The sequence below is a fragment of the Fusarium mangiferae genome (assembly GCF_900044065.1).
Source record: "Fusarium mangiferae strain MRC7560 genome assembly, contig: FMAN_scaffold003, whole genome shotgun sequence".
Taxonomy (NCBI): domain Eukaryota; kingdom Fungi; phylum Ascomycota; class Sordariomycetes; order Hypocreales; family Nectriaceae; genus Fusarium; species Fusarium mangiferae.
In genome coordinates, this window is record NW_024573923.1 from 604,511 (window position 1) to 623,997 (window position 19,487).

Consider the following 19,487-nt stretch of genomic DNA (forward strand, 5'->3'; position numbering starts at 1 on the left):
GTTGCGCAAACACCCGTCAGTTTATAGGCTATAGAGCAATACCTCGTCAATTAATTGCAAAGGGAGGCCTCGTATGCAAACATTGCTTACATATGTCGCGTATTGGGGTTACTTTCCACTTCCTTTCTTTCCTCTTTTGATCTCTGCCTCACAATCTACGGTCCGTGGTTGACATGTCACTTATATGCACAACGCAAGGAAGGCTTGCAGCTAGCCGCAGTCAACTGACACCGCAGCTATGGCTGCGAGAACAACGCTAGTTAAGCAGCCAAATCAAAGAACAGGCGGAGATTCATTCCTTTCTAAGTGTAACCTGCTTGTCTTGCTCCTCATCTGGTTTGGCACAAGGGGTAAAGCGAAATGGGATGGTTGTTTACTCGACGCCTCGCTCATGCTGAATATTCCGAGTCACTGTGATGAACCAATAGAGGAACTGCCCTGGATTTATGCTTCGTCGTGATGCTTATTCCCATTGACCGTGTCTGAATTTGGGAACTCGGACTGAATCACCTTCTACAATGAGGACCTTGGCATCAGGCCTTCTCGCCACTGGGTAGGGAACGGTATCATTCTCGTATAAACAAATTGTACTCATTGCCACTGTGACATGCATGATCTACGGACATGAACTTCAAGGTTCCCATGTCATGTCTTGCTGATTTCTGTGCCATGGTTCCTTTGGTTTATAGATTTACGCCTTGGAGTTGTTAATCTAATATTCACAGGTCCTCGGCTTACAGTTTGTCAATAGCGCTGTATCATCTTTGCAACAATCGTATCTTCTACAGTATTACGTTACGTCCAATTAATATTACGTTCTATGATGAGGTTCAGCAGTGAAAGGCTGAAGCCACACAACAAGTGTCAATAGCATGTCGTCGATCCATACAAGATAACCCGATATAGCCTTGACAAGATGATACTCAACGATTCGCCAAAATGCAGATTTCAAAGTGATTGGGGTAAAACACAAACTAAATGATGAGCCAGCCACTCTCTTCATATCACAGTCGCTATCAATCTCTTTAAGGACATCATTACTGAGTCGTGCTCGCTTTATGCTTGATCAATATCAAACCTCGCCTAAGTAGTCATGTTTATCGGTATCAGACGCCGTCAAGAGCTAACAGGGATCAACCACTTCTTTATAATCATGCAAGTACCTGATTAAGATGCGGCAACCATCCCTTTAGCTTTAATTTATAGTTACATCAATTAAATCCCCCGGTTAATTCAAATTCTTTGATCTGAAAATGAGTCCCAAGATTGTATAAGTCAAGCCACACCATGTGGCCGCCACGTGTGGCTGGGATCTGTTCTGGCCAACCAGCAAGCTCCAAGCTCGACATCTGGCCTTGAGCGTCACCTCAACACCAAACACCCCGCGATCAACGTCACGTCAGTATCTGTCAGGCGCATTGCGAATTTGGCTCCATTGAAGACAGTTTCTCTCTCCGCAAGCTCCCAGATACCACAAAAGAGGCATTGCCTCATCGCCACCATGGCCTCCTTATTCCCTCGCTCGAGTATCCAGCTCGATTACCCTCTCTACGCCGTCGATTTTGACCCCGAGGATTCGACCCGAGTAGTTGTAGGTGGTGGAGGTGGTGCTGGCCGCTCTGGTGTTGGAAACAAAATTGTAAGTCGGTTTCTACAGGTAATGACTGGCGCATAGCAATGGACTAACGAGATGCGCAGACTGTCCTCGAAGGCGTTTCTCAAACAGAACTACGAACGGCTGGAGAGATCAACCTTTCACGCGATGAAGACAGCGTCATGTCCCTGGCAGTTGGCCCTCACAAGGGAAAGACAACATATCTCTACGCCGGCGTCAACTCCAGCCCAGATAGCATCGCAAAGGGCAAGAATGAACACCTCCGAATCCTAAGCGTCGACCCTTCGAAGCTGCGCACTGCCGTTGGGGCTAAGACACCCGATGCCAACATCTCAGAGGTCGCGCGTACCTCTCTCTTCGAAAACCCTGACCTCGATACATATCAGCGACTATTGCGCATTGCGGGATCGACTGGTGCTGCAGCTACAGCAATGGGCAAGGAGCCCCAATTGGCTATCTTTGACGCTGCGGGTGCTACAGCCAAGCTACGAAATGTTCTGAAACTAGACAAGGAGGCCGAGGATTTGGATATTGTGCAAACAGGAGAGAATGAGTTTCAGGTTGCCTACTGCTACAAGTACGAACTGTATCTTGTCAATGTCGGCGCCAAGGAGACCAACGAACCACAGCGGGTATACGTTATGCCAGACGACCATGGCGAACGGCCTGCTTTCCGAGCAATTCGTTATCTCAGCCCTCATTTCCTCGTCGCTGCGTCCAACTTACCCAAGCGAAGCGGAGTTGTGATACAGGCTTTGAGATTACCCAAGGACAGCCAACCAGATGCACGCCTGTCCATCAACGCCAGGATACCAAGGAAGATTTCTGCCACTGCTCTTGCTGTTGCGAACCTATCACCTCCAGCTTCTCCTCTGAACGCCCTCGGCGATACACAGTTCATCATCGCTATTGCAGGCCATGATTCATCCATTTCACTCTATACACTGGAACATACAACGGGCGGCACTGTTGAGCTGCTGGCTAAAATGTGGCACCTACACACTCTCAAGGAAGTCCACGGAACAGACAATATTACGGGAGTGGCATTCTCTCACTTCCAGACACCCAAGAACAACCTTCGCCAACAGTACATCAAACTCGCCAGCACATCTCTCCAGAAGACGGTCGCTGTCCATAGCATTCCCCTTGCGAAGCATGTGGATAAGTTTCCCCGCAATCCGAAGGGACCTCCTCGTCCAGTTCGCTACGTCACAGCTATGAAGTCCCGCGGTGTTTCCTCTCGTGGCCTCGGTATCACGATGGCCATCATGGCGCTTATCATGGCCCTCGTTGCGCAAACTGTTCTCGAGCTCTATGGCGGATCTCGCCCAGTTCTTGGTGTGCAGAAGATATTCCCATCATGGCACGGCAGTTTGCGCAGCCCCGATCACCCACCCGCCGCCTTCTTAGCTGACGAATTTCTTGCCAAGCTTGCTGGTCGCGATATCGCCAAGGCTGCCACTGGTGAAACTCTGGTTGTTTACGAAGGTGATGTGCCTCCTGCAACTGCCGGTGAAGACGGCCAAGCCCCGGAACTCAAGCTTGATGTCCACGAGCCATCTGTCCATGGCCCAGGCAAGACTTGGGAGGAGTTAGGCGAGGAACAGAAGGAGGCCTGGAAGGCTCGTCTCAAGGAGGCTGGCGCCTGGACTCAGACCATGGGCGAGAATGTGTTCAAAGGTATTCTGTTCGGCGAGATTGCTGGTGCTGTCGGCCGAGCTGTTGCTGGTTGATATAGCATGACAGACGGTTCTCAAAAGAGACGATTCTGAAATCTTGTATTGTATCATGAGTTTGTGCTTTATTTACATGTTTCTATATGATGGCGAGGGAGTACTCTGGGATCTGGTTTGCCGTTTTAAGCCCATCATGAAAGTGGCGGTAGCGCATACTGAAAGCCTGTTACGCATTTAGGAAGATAATGTACACATGTAGTTATAGTTATAGTTATTGTTATTGGTAATGTGTTCTCCGCATCCATGTTCCTCCATCGCGTGTCGTGACTAGTCGGTCATGACTTTCCATCCATATCGCCAGGCGTGTGTGATGGTCTCGGAACAAGATAGATCGAGAGATCAAGAGAATATGTTCCAAAAGACCCCATTGATACTTGATCAACCACCCCGGGTACCACTATCTCAGTACATGCACTACTCTCCTTGAATGAGAAGCACGTAGGAGTGCGGCTACACTTGTTCGCACCGCTAGGTAACCATAACGTAGCACATTGAGGTTGCTAATGATCGTTTATTCAATACTTAAGAATTAACAGCCGTGAGAAGTTCAGTTCAGGTCAGGGTTAAACTGAGAACATCAGAATCTGAACTTCAAGCCAGCATTTGATGGTATTCAAATAGTTGTCTGTAGAGGTAAAGGGGCCCATGAAATGCCCACCGCAATATTCCTTGAGATTAACATATGCGTCATCCTCTTCTAATCATTCTTGTATATCTCTGTGTGTTCATATTGAAATCCTATTGCGAGAGTGTCAAAAAAATATGATTCGAACTCTAAAGGTAGAGTCTGGCTATGCAACGCATACTATACACAAGAGCTTCGTTGAAACACACGTCGAACATCTTCTTTGTCACGCGACATAGCGGACATGAGATCAAATCAGCTAGTATGTCTCCCTTCATGGATGTATTTATGGTAGTTATGTCGCTTTCATGTAGATCCCATGCCGACCGAAACCGATGGCTCGGTGGTTGTGTCTTTGATGAACGACGTCGCCAGCAACTTGACAACAGTCAGTGTAAGGATACATCTTTGGCGTTTCAAAGTGCCGGCCAATAATTTCACATGCCAGACTAATGTGTGTTTCTAAGTTGAGCGCCTTTAAAGAGTAAACCTTCGAGGTAGTATCTGCCCTCATCATCCGCCACCGGCTTTGTCAATACAGGGATGAGTGCTCTACCAGCTCAGCATCAGATTTAATATACTGGCATTTTGCCATAAGAAAACAGGCCAGGCATTTCAACATCAGGGTCATGTTACCCGCGTCGTAGCTGGTGGCAATCGAAGCTGGTTGTCCTTCTGAAGTCCTCGATGTTTCAATGGGAATCTCTCATAGTCCCCTTTAACACGACACTGCCTACCACATGTTTATGAGCGCCTACAGCAGTGAGAAGATAAGTTTCTTGCGAACCTCCACGGAAATTTGGCTTGGTTTATCTCATGTCCATCAAGGGCATCTCAATGCTCAATGGCTGTAAAACGTACTGTCGTCCCCAGCAACAACGTATGTAGTCAACGGAACTTTGGTCCCGCAAACGTGCCAGTTTGACAAGTCTAATAAAACGTTTCGGAATGTTCCACAATTCTTAGAGAAGTTAGGCGATCATGGTATCAGGAACAAGCGACACTATCGGGCTCCCGCATTCCAGTCGAGCCGATCATTTCGATAATGTCTCTAGAGGCCATCACAAGTCAAAGGATATGCGGGCGTTGGGAGAGCCACCTAACTTGATGGACAGAAGGATCACTTGAGTCTCAAAATCGCCAAGGTGCAAATTGAGAAAAGCATCACAGTCCCTCATTCTCCCACATCAGTTGGCAGTTCTTCTGTTGCACCGGGCATCATCATCGACAACCTGTAAGCACAGCGTGTACTGTCGACAGCTGCCAGTACAAACACCTAGGCATTATAAGTTTAGGCCGTAGCCAGGTCTAGCCCAGGAACTGAACTGCTTCACGCCGTTCAGAACGGCCCAGCCGATCAAGGCCCTTGCAGAGCCATTCAGGTAGTCGAGCCCTTCAACGTCCGTCTACAAAGTTTTTGGTAAAGGGCTTGGCAGTCGAGAACCAACAGTGCTCATGATTGGTACAACATCAATGATGGCTTCGCCCATGACCAGTCCAAGGTTTGGTGCAAACCCTGTGGCGCTCCCAGATTCGGTCGAATCTTGACAGTTGGCTTGTTTGGTGATGTCAGGTTCTCGTCTTTTGCGAGTCCATCCTGTGTGATGAGCTGATGTTGATGTAGATTGTGATAGTGAAACTTTGGCTCGACCTTGGTGTTACAGACAGAGCCAGACACTGGGAGATCACGACTGAGGCTTGATAGATGACGCCGTTCCAACGTCAAGTTTGATGCGGTACTGAATCAAAGCGTTGTCTATTACACGATGAGTTGCGCTTTTCCAAAGTTTACTGCAGACATGAAACAAGGGCGGCTCTCATCTTAGACAGTACTAACATGGTCAAAACGTGACAGACAGTAGAGGTTGACAGGCATTGAAATAGCGGGAGAATAGACAGGCAAACAAACCAGCCTCTGAAACGAAGAGCGCTGAACTCTGTGGCAATTGCAGTTATTGAGTCCTCTGTCTCTGTCTCTGTCTCCGTCTCTGCTGCTGTGCCCCTTTTGAAATGAAATGTTTGCCTGTGGCTCAATTTGATTGAAAATGGATCCCTCATTGATTGATTGACAGATGCTCATGGCGCGTCTACAGGGTTGTTCCCTGTCACGGAACCCTGATTTTCGCTTCTTGGCGACACATCCAGCTACAGCGACAGCTCTCAACACGTGTGAGAGGCTCGTTCGTTGTCTCTAAAACATTCTATTCTCTGCGCCGTCAAACAAACTCTCTTTTGTGGGTGAGTCTTTTCTTTTTATCCATAACCTGCAGCTTCGTAACCGTTTGAAACAAGAGTCCAACTCTGTCTGCTTGAATCATGTGAATGCGTCTCGATGGAACTTGTTAAGATGCAGCACGACAAAAGAGGAAAAGCAAGCAGACATGGATTGGCCTGCCCCTGTCTGTGGCGATATTTTGGAATTCCATCCACATTCCATCCAATTCCCACAGGCTCCCGGCTAGCTGGGTCGATCGTTGGATGCAATTAGACTCTTGGTTATTATATTGAGCGTTGACTATAGCATCTCATTTGCAAAGCACAATACGATGCCTTGAAATGAATACCCTTAAAGCTCATTTCAAGTCCGAGGGCCTCCCAAGTGAACAATAACTCCTTGATTCAAAAGATCAGCCTGAAGCCGGAAGAACATGTCAGGGGCATCAGCCACGTTGGTGTCCCCAACATACGTAGCGTAGTTGGCTGACGTGATCGATTCGGCATTCATGGTTCTATCGTGACTCGACCACCAACTCGGGTCTGGGTCTGACCACAACAATAAGTGAGATGCGATGTTTGCCGGACTGAAAGTCCACAGTACATTGTGCGTCCTGTTGTTCATCCTCGTCCTCGTCCTCTTCAGGCAGGTCTACCAAAAAGGGCGAGGAAAATATTTGGAGACAATAGCTCCAAAAGCCTCCCGGCGCCAAACGGCATCGGCTCTGTCTAGGACAAGACCATCACGAACTAGGCCACGAACTATTCCTTACGTGGGCGTCGCCAACTGGCAGGGACGTAATTATAAGCGAGTCAAGCTGTTTACGCATACGCAGATCAACAATAACAAGCATATCTCGTCGACCTGGAGAGACATGTTACAGACAGAGAGAATGAGAAAGAAAGGTACATGCAAGCTGAAGAAACACGAATGAACGGATTTGTCCGGGCGTGGGCCAATGTCAAAGCGCACGGCACAGGCTGATTCTTGGACCAGCTGCAGGGGCATGGGAATAGCATGGGATAGCATGGCTGAGCGGACAAAGCAGGGCAGGATGAGGCGAATGAAGGGAAAGGGGAGGGGATTCTCCAAGCAGAGAGGAGCTGCAGTGAGACATTCTCCTACATACTTTTGGGGCATACACGCAATTCAGGCAGCGGCTTGAAACTGAGGTAGCACGAGTGTTATTCTTGGTGATGAGGCAGTCATAGGCTGAGATGGTGAGATTCCCGTATGCCATTGAGCTACCAAAGTTCAATAACAGACCTCAGCTAAGAGTAACGTTTCGTCTTGAGGAGCAAAAAACCATCCGAATCTGTTCAATAGAGTTTCTTAGGGCCAAAAGTCTCCATTTGGGGAACATGGTGGGGTTGGTTGTCAGATCTCACCAGCCACATGTTGATGCGGGAGCTAAAGCGGATCGTCGCTGGGCGGAATAAGACAAAAAGAAACGAAGGAGACAGCAATGAATACAGCCTGACTTGCAGGCTTGTGTTTCTGCTATCACATACGAGAGGCGGTAGTCGAACCAGTACTTGGTCTATCTTCTCATGTTGGCGGTCAGTAGAGTCCGAGGCTGCAAAGCTTGGAGGCGGTGATGGCAGATCGACGGCATTTGTCAGGACCTGCGAGTCGCGTGGAAAGGACAATGTCGCTCGGTGAATTCTGACTGGATATTCGACATATTTGCCCCGGCCCGTACCAAGAGCTTGGGTTAACGCAAGGAGCATCTGTACATCAGCTACACAATAATCGTATTACGAGTCAAGACCAACGCCTAAAGTCCAGCTCTCTCCATACAAGCCAAGATCTCTCTTGAAATTGACCGTCCATCTTGGCAGCGTCAATCAAAGAGATGTTTGATGCAGGGTAGATGTCCCATCCACTCACTGGCTTCAGTGTCTGTTGGTACCTTGCAGCATATTCCGTGCCCCTTTCAAAGGAAAGAGAAAAAAAAATACCCGCGAGAACATGATTTCCTATTGGATGGTTCGCAATCAAAAAGACACGACAAGATCTGGTTTTGTGTAGAGACAGAACCGCTGATAGGATTCCCGGGTGATGTGTGTCTCGGGAGATGCAGCTGGATCATGTGTTTGGACTGGTTTGAACTTTTACGGGGTGGTTCATCAGCTGGGCGCTAAAAAGGTTGCAGTGGGCAATCACTACTTGCGAGGAAAAAAGAAACAAGAGAGGAGAAAAAGGAAATCGAACCAAGACTTGCATACACATACATACATATGAATGACAGCCAAGTTACTTCGACTTCAGTTGCATCTGTATGTTTGGTCAATCATTCATTCACCGCTGTAACAAACGCAGTTATCGAGCAAAGATGGCGACAAGACAGAGAGAAAGAGATGCGCAGATACGCCACCAACGGTTGGATCGTAAGCGGGACGATCGAGAATCCCAATTCGAGTCCCGTCGGTCTGGGTCTTGGAGGGCTGGCCCCCAGGTCATCAAAGTCAAGTCAGGCCAGACCAGACCAGGTGAGAAATGCCAGGGTCCGGGCGATTTTAGAATTCGACGCTACCAGAGTTATTCCCTTTGATGGTCAGCAAGGGGAGCAATACACCATGGAAAGTTTGACGTTATTGGATCGAGGCTGAAAAGAGACGTCGAACGCAACTCGGATGTAAAGCTGACAGACGAAGAGGAGAACGAGAAAGAGAAAGTGGTTTGTACGTGATGATGAGATGAGATCAGAGATCCACATTCAGTGGTGCTCCAGCGGTTGAAACTTGAGTTGGAGTACAGCAACAGTAACAGTAACAATGAGGACCTCTCCGCCTCGAGTGAGTGGATGGATGGACTGGACTGGACTGGACTTCCTCACCTCACCTAACGAGGGGAGGGAGTTGGGCAGGGCTGAGATGCCCAACTCAATCTGACATTCATTAATGTCCATATCTATGTATCTACTGCACACATATGCCGAAACATTCATGATAAGGGTGAGACAAAAACATGGTGGTATTGCTGATACCATATCATATCACATTATCACTGTAAAACATCCATCCCAGATCAAGCACAGCAATCAGTCAGAACTGACTGAACGAAGCAAGATGGAGATTCATGAGGACCCCTCGACTGCCCTGGTTTTTCTTCATCTGGCCAATTGGCCTGAAGCTAAAGCGGTGGCACTAAGCCCACCCAAGCCTAGGAGCCAGAAGCCAGGAGCCAGGAGCCACCATTCACCACCAAAAGGTGAATGAATTGGTGGTAATGGTGGTGACGGCATTAAGCCAGCCTGACCAGGGCCCCTCCCACCTTTTTGATCCTCCTCGATGTCAAGGTTTTCTGCTCTCAGAGGGCCAAATACACAAGATATCTCGAATTTTGAGAGTGGGAGCAATGTAGATTGTCGATTTTCTTCAAGATCGCCTAGTAAATCAAGCGCCGACAGTTCACACTATCACATCCATCCATCGATGAGAGAGCAACACTGAGCGCGCCTCCAAAAAAGGTGTGAGCGGACGGGGGTCTTCCCAGATGCACATGGGGGCATGTGCAGGGGTTTTAGGACCACGCTCCCTGGTGAGGCGACCAAGGGCGGGAAGAGAAGGGAAGCTCAAGAGACTAAGAGACTAAAATAAAAAAACACTTGAATGATTGATGAGAATGGATTGACTTTGCATGGTCTGGGATAGATCTTCAGATTGATTGTGCTGTCGGCATTTACTTTTTATATATGATCGAGAGAAGACTCTTTCATGCCCCTTTATCGATGAAATGAAAGGAGATGAAAGAAATGACTTGCTGATGCTCAGTCAATATCTCTGTCAGTGCCCGGTGTGAGTGAGTGTGTGTGACGATGACATCCCGGGCCTCGTGGCATCTCCGCATCCAACTCTTTTTTCCAAGGAACCGTAGGCTTAGCAGCAGATGCTCATAGATTCATCTTGAAGAATTCAGGGAACTTCAATGATCATGAGATATCTGAATGAGAGTGTATTCCCAAGCCACAGTTTCCTCCAAGTCCTTTCTTCTTAACTACTGCCTGTCTTCTGGCTTGACGGACGGACGGTGTGTCGTCGAGGTCGTTGATGAGGTGGAGTTTGGACTATGAGATCCCTTGACAAGAATGGGTCCCCTTATTATTGTTTACCCCCCGTCAATCTCTCTCCATTCACAAGCACCACCGTAAGCAAGATGCTCAACATCTCATTCAATTGTTCTCTGAGCATCAGGAACTCTCCTATCTTTCAACCACCATTTACTGGCGATCTGGTCAGAAGTCGCATCATGTCCTGCTGAGGTGACGGATGATCCACGAGCCAAGGCCAGTGACTGACAGCCCACCACCACCACCAACTACCAATCCCACCACCTTCAAACACTTCCCTCATGCAAGGCAAAGTACGTGGAAGTGAAAGTGGAAGTGGGAGTGGAAGTGGAAGTCTTCCATACATTGGACGCGGGTGGGCCGCCTCTCTCTTTTTTACCTTGCCTTGCATTTCAGACATGCCGCTGCAGCCTGTTGAAAGTGCATCTTGATTGATCATGCTCAGATTGTCCTTGGAAGCCAGTTGAAATGAACGAGATCCTATAATAGAACTGTGTGTGTATGTGCATGCAAGAAACACAATGCAATGTGCTCGAGGACTGGCTTCAAACATGGAAGACAAGAACAAATAGACATCCTCTGTCAATGCTGGCGCCCATCAATGTACCTGGTACCGTACCTGGGCGCCCTCACAATTCCCCAACCAGACTAGGGGAACAGGGATGTCTGCCCTTTTCAAACAACCAGGACTTCTCCAGTCCCCGTCCAAGTCACAGTCCCGGGGTGCAATGAGACTCAACCTCGACCTTTGATATAATAAGGAGAACAAAAAACGTTCAGCCAACAGCGTTCGCTTTGTCCAGACTGATATTGTCGAGATATTTCTTTCAACCTCGATTAGGTCTTCTTTCATTCTTCCTCTCTCCGACTCGACAGGGGGACTCGGCCAATGACAAAGTCGTTGAAATGGGAATGTGCCTCTTGTTCTTGTCCCGTCGTGCAAGCGTGTCACCTTTGTCTCCAATGCTTTGTCGCAGGTTCTCCCTCCTCTTCACTTCCGTTTGAGGTTCGACGTCTTGTCTACCCCACTGATGTGCGGTACATCCTTGACCAACACCTTGTTTGGCGATATAAGGTTGATCAACGTTTAGAGAGAGAGGGAGTTAGAGGGAGAGAGAGAGAGAGAGTTTATGAATTGAAATTGAGCAATGCCATGGGTTTTTTTTTTATTTATTTTTTTTTTAAGCATTGTTGCAAAACGTTCTGCTAGACCGTGCACCGTTGAGATCAAGGGTCGTTACTCTGATGCTCGGTGCCATTCGTTTCAACTGTCGCCAATCCCAGACACCACAGGTATCTGTGAGTAGGAGAGACAACACAGCACAAGCACGCAACAGCACGCACGGCAGAGAATTTCATCGCACTCTGCTTGCTGTACCGTTCCGTCCATTGATTTGGAGAAATGATTCTAGCGGCCGTCCAACGACGGATAGACGCCGCCCATTAGCTCATGCGACCGACGCCTCAACCTTTGGTGGATATGGATGGTCAAGGGAAATACCTAGGCCTAGGTAGAGGGCGATGAGTTGGAGGGGTCGCCCACAAAAAACCTACATGCCACACTGGGCTGAACATCTGTGAAACAGACAGCAGACGTTGAAGAGAAACAGGTTGTAAGCTGAGAATGAATGCCGCATACACCTGAAAGAAGCGGCAGCAGCAGGCAGTCGACATGCATGGCTCAGATGGCGGTATGGTTACGTACCTGGACGAGGCCATCTCCAAGGCTGTGCAGTGTGAGATTTCCCCCCAAAGCCTCAGGGTTCTCTCTCTTGGTTCTGTCCTCTTGAGAGAGAGACAGAGACAGAGACAAGAGACAGACGGTCAGGTACTGGTACCGCACACCAACGGAGCCAGTCCAGCTCAGGGATAGCCTCCCTCTAGGCTCAGGCCCAGGCGCCCTGCCGACGCTTGTCCATGCCCCCCCGTCGTCTCTTCTTGGCTCTAGTGCGACTCTGCCTTATCCACCATGACCTTGGAAGTTCCATCGACCTCTTTTCTGTCGTGGTTGATGAGCTGCTCCTCTCGATTTGCACGTGTGAGCGAGAAGGAAGATGGAGATGGGACAAGAGAGCTGAATGTTTGAAACATTTGGTGAGTGAAGAGAAGGGATCTACGGGGTTGAGGGTACACATGGGGGCGCTCTTGGGGTTAGAGTTTGATAGTGGACTCGTGCCTGGAATTGGAATTCGTTTTGGCGACAGTGCCGTAACCGTGAGGACAGGACAGGAAGAGGCGAGGAGAGACAAGAAAAGGTGAGACCTTTATCCTAAGAGACAAAAAGACTCGGGTAAGTACAGTATTATGCAGTAAGTATTTAGATTAGTTATTTTTGACAGTTCAGTTCAACGACACAGGTTTTGTTGCTCCCTTGGAAGCAGGGCCTTGTTGATATTGGATCATTCACTCCCATCAGTGATGAGCATCCACCCCAAAGAGGAATTCTCGCTGCCACTTCTGTATCATCCATCACATGGTCATTTCTTCTTATCTCTTCGTCTGTAATCATGGCCTCTGCTGCTTCTGAGCTTCTGAAGCCTCGTGAAATACAGTGATTGACTTGACTCACTGCTACCGTCGTCAGTATCGAGATCAAGTCGTCGTCATTCCCAGTCAAGCTCAGCAGTCCAGTCCAGTCAGTTCCATAAAAGTGAATTGCTCCAACTCGGCAGTCGCCCTGACCCTGTATCTCCTCTGGCCTATCAAACCTACAGCAGATTGACAGAGTGGAAAAGGTATCGGATACATCCCATACACCAGACTTGACCGGGATGGCTTGGGAGACCAGGGTCCCTTGGTAGTAAGGCAAGGTAAGGTAAGGTAGTGAGTGCTAGTGGCCCGGCGCCGCCCAAATTCCACAGTCCACACCCACCTCACTACCTAGGTCCTGCTGAGGTGCCTGCTGCCATCTTGGAACCCCCAACTCGAGGCGCTTGCGACCTTTTTCACCAAAACAACACCAAAACCGTTGACCATCACCGCCCTAGGTCGATCGGTGAACTCGACTCTTCCTTCCTTCTCTCCTCTCCTCTCGCTGGGTTTCAGCTCTGACGGTGTTTGTCGTTTGTTTGCTCGACGACCATCGCATCCACCTTGGCGATCCTTCTTTTTCTTATTCGACTTTACTTGGTTACTTTGCATTTTCTAGACGCTTCACCCATCGCCCATCACCATCCTCGAATACCGCGAGTCGATCCGCTCCGCCAGTCTCGACGATAAATCCTTGACTGAATCACGCCTCGCCTGGCAGTCTTCCACCGCCTGTCCGCCCCGTGCGAAAGACATATTTCTTTAATACTTGACGAGAGTAATTCTGCCGCCGCCAACTACCTAAACGCTTCGTTCGCGACGTCACAAATTCCACCCGGCTCTGGCACTGAATGCACGGCGACATTCGACGAAAACCCGATACTCGAACAGATTTTCGACACGCGTAACATATTTCATTTTTGGTCAATTTCAAGGGTGAACAACTGCCTTGTTGCACAAACGACCGCCTTTTTATGGATCGCCTTGTGTTTTCGTAGGCTCCTTTGACGCAACCTCCGCCTCGTTCGTCAACCACTGTCCAAACGGACCCCCCGCCAATAACTTTGCACCGCCTTGCCCGACATACTTTTGTACATTTTTGATCTCGTGATCTACTTCAGCTTTTACCTTCGCTACCTCACCTTGGCCCACTTACTTCTCAAACGACGAAATTATCTTAACAGTCGAGATATCTACTGCTTGCTAGCTTGGGTCTTGTTCCCTCAACTTGAAAGCGGCCATGGCGGCCAATATGCAGCACATGGCTGGGGCCGGGCAGATGATGCAGCAGCCGATGCGCAAGCCGACCCCCAATCAGCTGCAGCAGATAGTGTACCAAAACCTTGTCCAACACACACAGCCATTCACTGGCATATGTTGGCAAGCCAATGTAGCCATCAGTGATCGCATGGGTAAGACCATGAACTTGTATGTCCCTACTTAAACTCTGCTACGAACCTTGCTAACCTGTCAAAGGATAACCAACATTTCTCTGGCCATGAACGGAGGGGACTACATGAAGGGGGCTGAATGGGGCTGCAACTTTGAGCGTGAAGCATTTCACAAATCTGCTACAAAGGTGCGCACTTTTTAATTTTCCCTTTTCTGAACGCTAAACTTCCTCCTCTTGACACGTTACTCACAACCATCACAGGAAATTTACGATCAGGAGATGGGTAATAAGATCATGGAATTCTTTAAGAGACGCCAGGCCAATGAACCCACACTCCAGAACAGTATCAATGTTAGCGCTCAAGCGCAGGCACAAGCACAAGCCCAAGCGATGATGAACATGCAGATGGGACGCGGCATGGGCCAAGGCCCGCAGCAAGGCTTCCAGTCTATGCAGCACCCGATGCAAGGTGGCCAGATGAACCAAGCACAACAACAAATGCCGATGAATGCCGGAATGAACATGGGCATGCCGAACCAAGCTGGTCGTGGGATGGGTCCAGGCCAGCAGATGGTAGGTATGGGCGGAGGTCAGAATCGACCTCAACCAACTTCATTCCCCTCTGACATGGCACGGCTTTCGCAACAAGACAGAGTAAAGGTTAGCGAGCTTGCACAAAAGATGTTTAACACTGCCTCAGACCAGCAGAAACAAAACACCAGAATGCAGCTTTCTCAGAGGATAACCCCTACGCAGATGAACGAACTCACTGCACAGGGTAAAGATCCTCTGATGTGGTTTTATCAGAACCAAGCCTTCCAAGTTCTTAAAGCGAACATGGCCAGAATTCAACAAGGCCAGCAGCCGCAAGGGATGGCACAGAATCCCAACAACAATCAAGCACCCATGATGCAACAGCAGGCAAGTCAGCAAGGACTTCGCCAGCAGCAGGCTCAGATCTCTCAACAAGGGCAGCAACAGCATGGTATGATGAATGGCAATCAGGGCAGTAACGACTATAACTCTTTCGCACCCAACATGGATAGCATCGAGAAACAGCAGATGAATGGTTTGATGGCTCAGCAAGCCGGTCAGATGGTAGTACCTGCCAGCGCCGGGCCGAATCGAAACGCGACGCCCCAACCGATGGGCCAGAACGCACCCAACCAGCAGGGTCCCAATCAAGGCCAGCGACCGCCGCAACAACAGCAGCAGAACATGAATCTTCAGCAAATGAAGATGAACCAAGTCTCGCAGCAGTCACAGGCACAACTGCAGGCACAGCAGATGAAGCAGATGCAAAATCAGGCAGGCATGGCCGCCAACATGCAGCCTTCCCAAAGTCCTGCAATGAACACCCTTAACACACCTGTTTCTCGGCCTGGCAACATGAACCAGGGCGCTGGACAGGGCGGTGTTCAGTTCGGCGACCAGCGATTCAACCAAGGGGCACAGCGGCCTAACAACCAAACTTTCCAGAACATGCTGGCAAGTCTACCGCAAGAGCAACGTCAGATCGTGAGCGGTCTGACTCCGGATAAGTTGAATGAGGTAATGCAGCGTTGGCAGTCAAAGCGTAATGAGCAAATGGGTCTAAATAATGGTGGACAGCTTCCTCCGGGGCAAATGGGGAACCGAACTCCAAGCCAGATGAACCAGATGAACCCTAACGGTGCTGGACAAATGCCAGTCAACATGCAGCAGTCGCAAAATGGAATGCCTATGAATGGCAACCCGCAGCAAATGCAGATGCCTCGGCTGGCCCCGAACCAGCAGCTGGCCATGATGGACTCTATGGATTTACCTCCTCAAGTCCTCTCCCAGCTCCAGACTCAGATTCCCCCAGAGGTCAAGAAATGGGGACAGCTGAAGATCTGGCTTCAGCAGAACAACATTCCTCAGCAACTACGGACGCAACTGGCAGCTGTTCAACAAAGGCAGTTCCAACTCGCCCTTCAGCGACGCGCTAGTGCCATGCAACAGCAGCAACCCGGCCAGCCAGGACAGCAGCTTTCACCCCAACAGCAAGGTCAACAACCGCAGCAGCCAGGACAAAACAATGCCAACCCTGGCATGCAAGCTCCAGGTGGACCTGGACCTAATCCCCTCCAAGCAGGACGACCACAGATGCCTGTCAATATACCAGCACACATCCTGCAGGTTTCTCCGCACGAAATAGCGACACTTAGGAATAGACCTCAGTTCACTCAAGCGTCCGATGAACAATTGCGCAATGCAATTCTCCAGATGAAGAGAAGTTCTTGGATGAACCAGCAGGCGCAACAAATGCGAAACCAACAAGCTCAGGCTCATATGGCGCAAGCCCGTAATGGTCAAGGCCAGCAAGTTATGCAGACACAGATGGGTGTTCCCCCGACACAAATGCAGCTCCAACAACCCCAGCCAAACCAAGCTCCTCAGGCCCAGAACATGCCAGGAGCCAACAACATGGGACCGAACAATGCTGCTCAACAAGCGGCTCAGAAACAACCAAGCGTGACTCCAGAGCAAGCACGAAATGCTCGCCCTCAGCCTGCCAACAACCGAGCACAGCCTCCAAACCCATCGCCAGCATCCGCCCCGAAAAATCTCAAGCGCCCGAGTAACGACGATGCCATCGACGTACCCGAAGCCGCAAAGGCAGCGCCCGCGAGACCAGTGTCACAGCCCAACCAGCCACAGCAGGCCCAAGGCCCAAGAATGTTGACTCCTCAGCAAATTGCACAGCTCACACCGGAGCAGCGAGCCAAATACGAAGCGATGATGAGGGCACAGATGAACAAGGCAGGCCAGATTCCTCCTCAAGGTGGAAGCGAGATACTGGCGCGTCTCAAGTCACTAGGACAAGAAGAGCAACGACAATCTGTGAAAGAGAACGATCCTGAGATTCCGATGTCACAGCAGGAGTACCAGGAGACAGCTGAGAAGCTCAAGAAAATTGTGGTTGATATGAGCAAGATCGGCCGTGGTTTGAGCAGATGGTATGGTCTCACGCGAGATGACCAAAGAGCGAAGATGTTTTTCCGAACTGTAAGTCTACGTTCAACTCTATCATGGATAGCACGCACTAACGCAAAACAGCGATGGAGGATTCTTAAGCAGTTCTCTGACGGCGAGAAGATGTCTGTACCTAAAAACGTGTTCACGATGCGAGCCGTGGAAATCGATCAGGCTCGAAATATGCTGGAGAGCATGGCGAAGGATCTCGCTGCGAGCGTGTATGCCAGAGGCCTGAATAATGCTATCAGACAAGCCACACCCCAAAATCAGAATGCACAGGCTGCCCAACCACAACAGCCATTCTCTCAACAACAGCAATCTCAACCTCAACCTGACCAGCCGACGCAACCTCCGGGAGGACAAGCAGCTCCTGCCAATGCCGAAAACGGTCGCCGGAACTCTCAAGCTCAGAATACTCCCAAGGGAGGCAATAAGGGCTCACGGGCCCCAGAAGCTCCTACAAGCGCTCGGCCCCCCTTTCAGTTACCTCCTCATGGCAATCCAACTTATGTCGCACCGTCGAAGGAGCTCAACCTGCAGCTACCGACAGGACGCAAGAAGCAAAAGACTGGACAGACACCCCAGGGCGCTACGCCTTCACCTAAACTTAGCAAGAAAGGATCCCCTGAGCTCCGAAGGACGTCCGAAACGCAGTTGCCGCCTAAGCCAGTCTTTCTCTGCAAGGAACCCGAGTGCGAGTTTTCAACCGCTGGTTATAGCACCGAGCAAGTTCTTCAACAGCATGTCTACGAGGAGCACACGAAGCCTCGAGAAGATCCTCTCAAGTTTGCTCAGGAGAACCTGGCCTTGGCCCTTGGGCTCGAGCCTGATGGAACAATCAAGCGGGAACCAGGGACAGAAGCTGCTGCAATGAGCTTGACCAACTCCAAGCAAGGCCAGACACCTGTCACCATGGCCGCAACTCCTGTGTCTATTACCGATGCCGGCATGAAGCGATCGGCCAGCAGTATGGGCAAACCCCAAGACAAGGCCGGCCTCAAAGCTGGTACAACCCCCAAGATGGCGGATATCAAGCCGGTTGAATCGACTGCCGTTGATCCTTGGGCCAATGCGACTATCGATACGGAGATGCTGGTGAACAACCTGGGAGTTGAGCGCGGGCACGGATTTTACGATAACCCCTACTACGACCTCAACGCTCTCAGCTACTTGACGCCCAGAGATACACCTGACTCGGTCAAGGACACTGGCAGCAGCGAGCCCAACAGCGATCTTCCAGAAGGTGCAGCCATCGACGTTAATGTGGACTGGCATAACATGGATACCGATCTGCTCCTGAACATGACCAACACTTTGGACGCAAGCGGTGTAATGGGCATTGACCCCGCAGCGTTGTTCGACCCGCCCGCGTTGCAAGAACCAGACTGGGAAGATGTCAAGATGGACTTTTCGAAACCTTTCCAATTCGACACTAGCCAACATTACTATATGGCGACTTCATAATAATCGCAGCCGTTGAACGGCATTATACAACAGACGGATTGATTACCTAGCCACCACAAATCGGCCGGTAATTGGGGCTTTCAGGTCCGGGAGATATACCCGACAAATGATATGTTTTGTTTTTGTTTTGTCACCACGACCCGTGGTAGTTGTTGTTAATTGCATTTTGTTTTGGATAACACTTTAGGGATGCGGATGGAAGCCAGGTGACGGCAGTAAAAGGTGGACGTGGCTGAAAACATCATGGAGGGCGCTTTGTTCTGGACCAAGGACGAAAGGCAGGATGTGATTTGGCAGAAGATACACAGGAGTTCGATTGGCAGGAGGCTTTGTTTGTAATGCATGATGCTTTGGTTTATGATGTTATTCGAAGCGCGTTGTGGTTGTTTTAGTGTTTCTAGTTGAAGCTATCAGATGCTTCTTTTTTTTGCAAAGTCGGAATTAGTGGCTAGGGCTTATGAGATTCATAGACATGGACTCTGAGCAAATGATACCCAGCATTTTGCTACTTTGACAGTTCTATATATGTGCATGTATTTGCTCGTGTTATGTCGGTCAAGATTGACTTAAGGTCCGGCCAACTCCCGTTCCTGCATCCGGGCCGCACCGGGAATCATGCCCCGCAAGGCACGCGCCTCCCGTCTCCGGAGGCACAAACGCTAGGCCGTCTTAGGAATAGAACGATGGGCCCCTCCGACACAGCACGCGAATCTGCAGTGTTGACGGCTGGGGAAGATTATGTAAGTTACGCTAGACCGTGTCAGGAAGTAAGTAAATATAGGCGAGGTTGGCTAAGATTTGAGACAGGGATATAAAGCGCGACCGTGTCGGGCGTAAG

The 19,487-nt window shown here is 49.7% G+C and overlaps 3 protein-coding genes across 3 annotated transcripts; all 3 read left to right on the top strand.

Moving 5' to 3' along the window:
- Nucleotides 1–1,501: 1,501 nt before the first annotated feature.
- On the top strand, nucleotides 1,502–3,348 carry FMAN_04891 (uncharacterized protein; the record flags this gene model as incomplete). The annotated part of the gene is made up of 2 exons (XM_041828348.1): nucleotides 1,502–1,639; nucleotides 1,699–3,348. The coding sequence occupies 2 exons, from the start codon at nucleotides 1,502–1,504 to the stop codon at nucleotides 3,346–3,348; spliced, it is 1,788 nt and encodes a 595-aa protein (XP_041679220.1).
- Nucleotides 3,349–4,820: 1,472 nt separating this feature from the next.
- FMAN_04890 (uncharacterized protein) lies at nucleotides 4,821–5,214 on the top strand (the record flags this gene model as incomplete). Its single annotated transcript, XM_041828349.1, has 2 exons — nucleotides 4,821–4,856; nucleotides 5,092–5,214. 2 exons carry the CDS (start codon nucleotides 4,821–4,823, stop codon nucleotides 5,212–5,214), a joined length of 159 nt encoding a protein of 52 aa, XP_041679221.1.
- Nucleotides 5,215–14,032: 8,818 nt separating this feature from the next.
- On the top strand, nucleotides 14,033–18,649 carry FMAN_04889 (uncharacterized protein; the record flags this gene model as incomplete). The annotated part of the gene is made up of 4 exons (XM_041828350.1): nucleotides 14,033–14,220; nucleotides 14,269–14,371; nucleotides 14,447–17,215; nucleotides 17,267–18,649. The coding sequence occupies 4 exons, from the start codon at nucleotides 14,033–14,035 to the stop codon at nucleotides 18,647–18,649; spliced, it is 4,443 nt and encodes a 1,480-aa protein (XP_041679222.1).
- Between the last annotated feature and the right edge of the window lie 838 nt (nucleotides 18,650–19,487).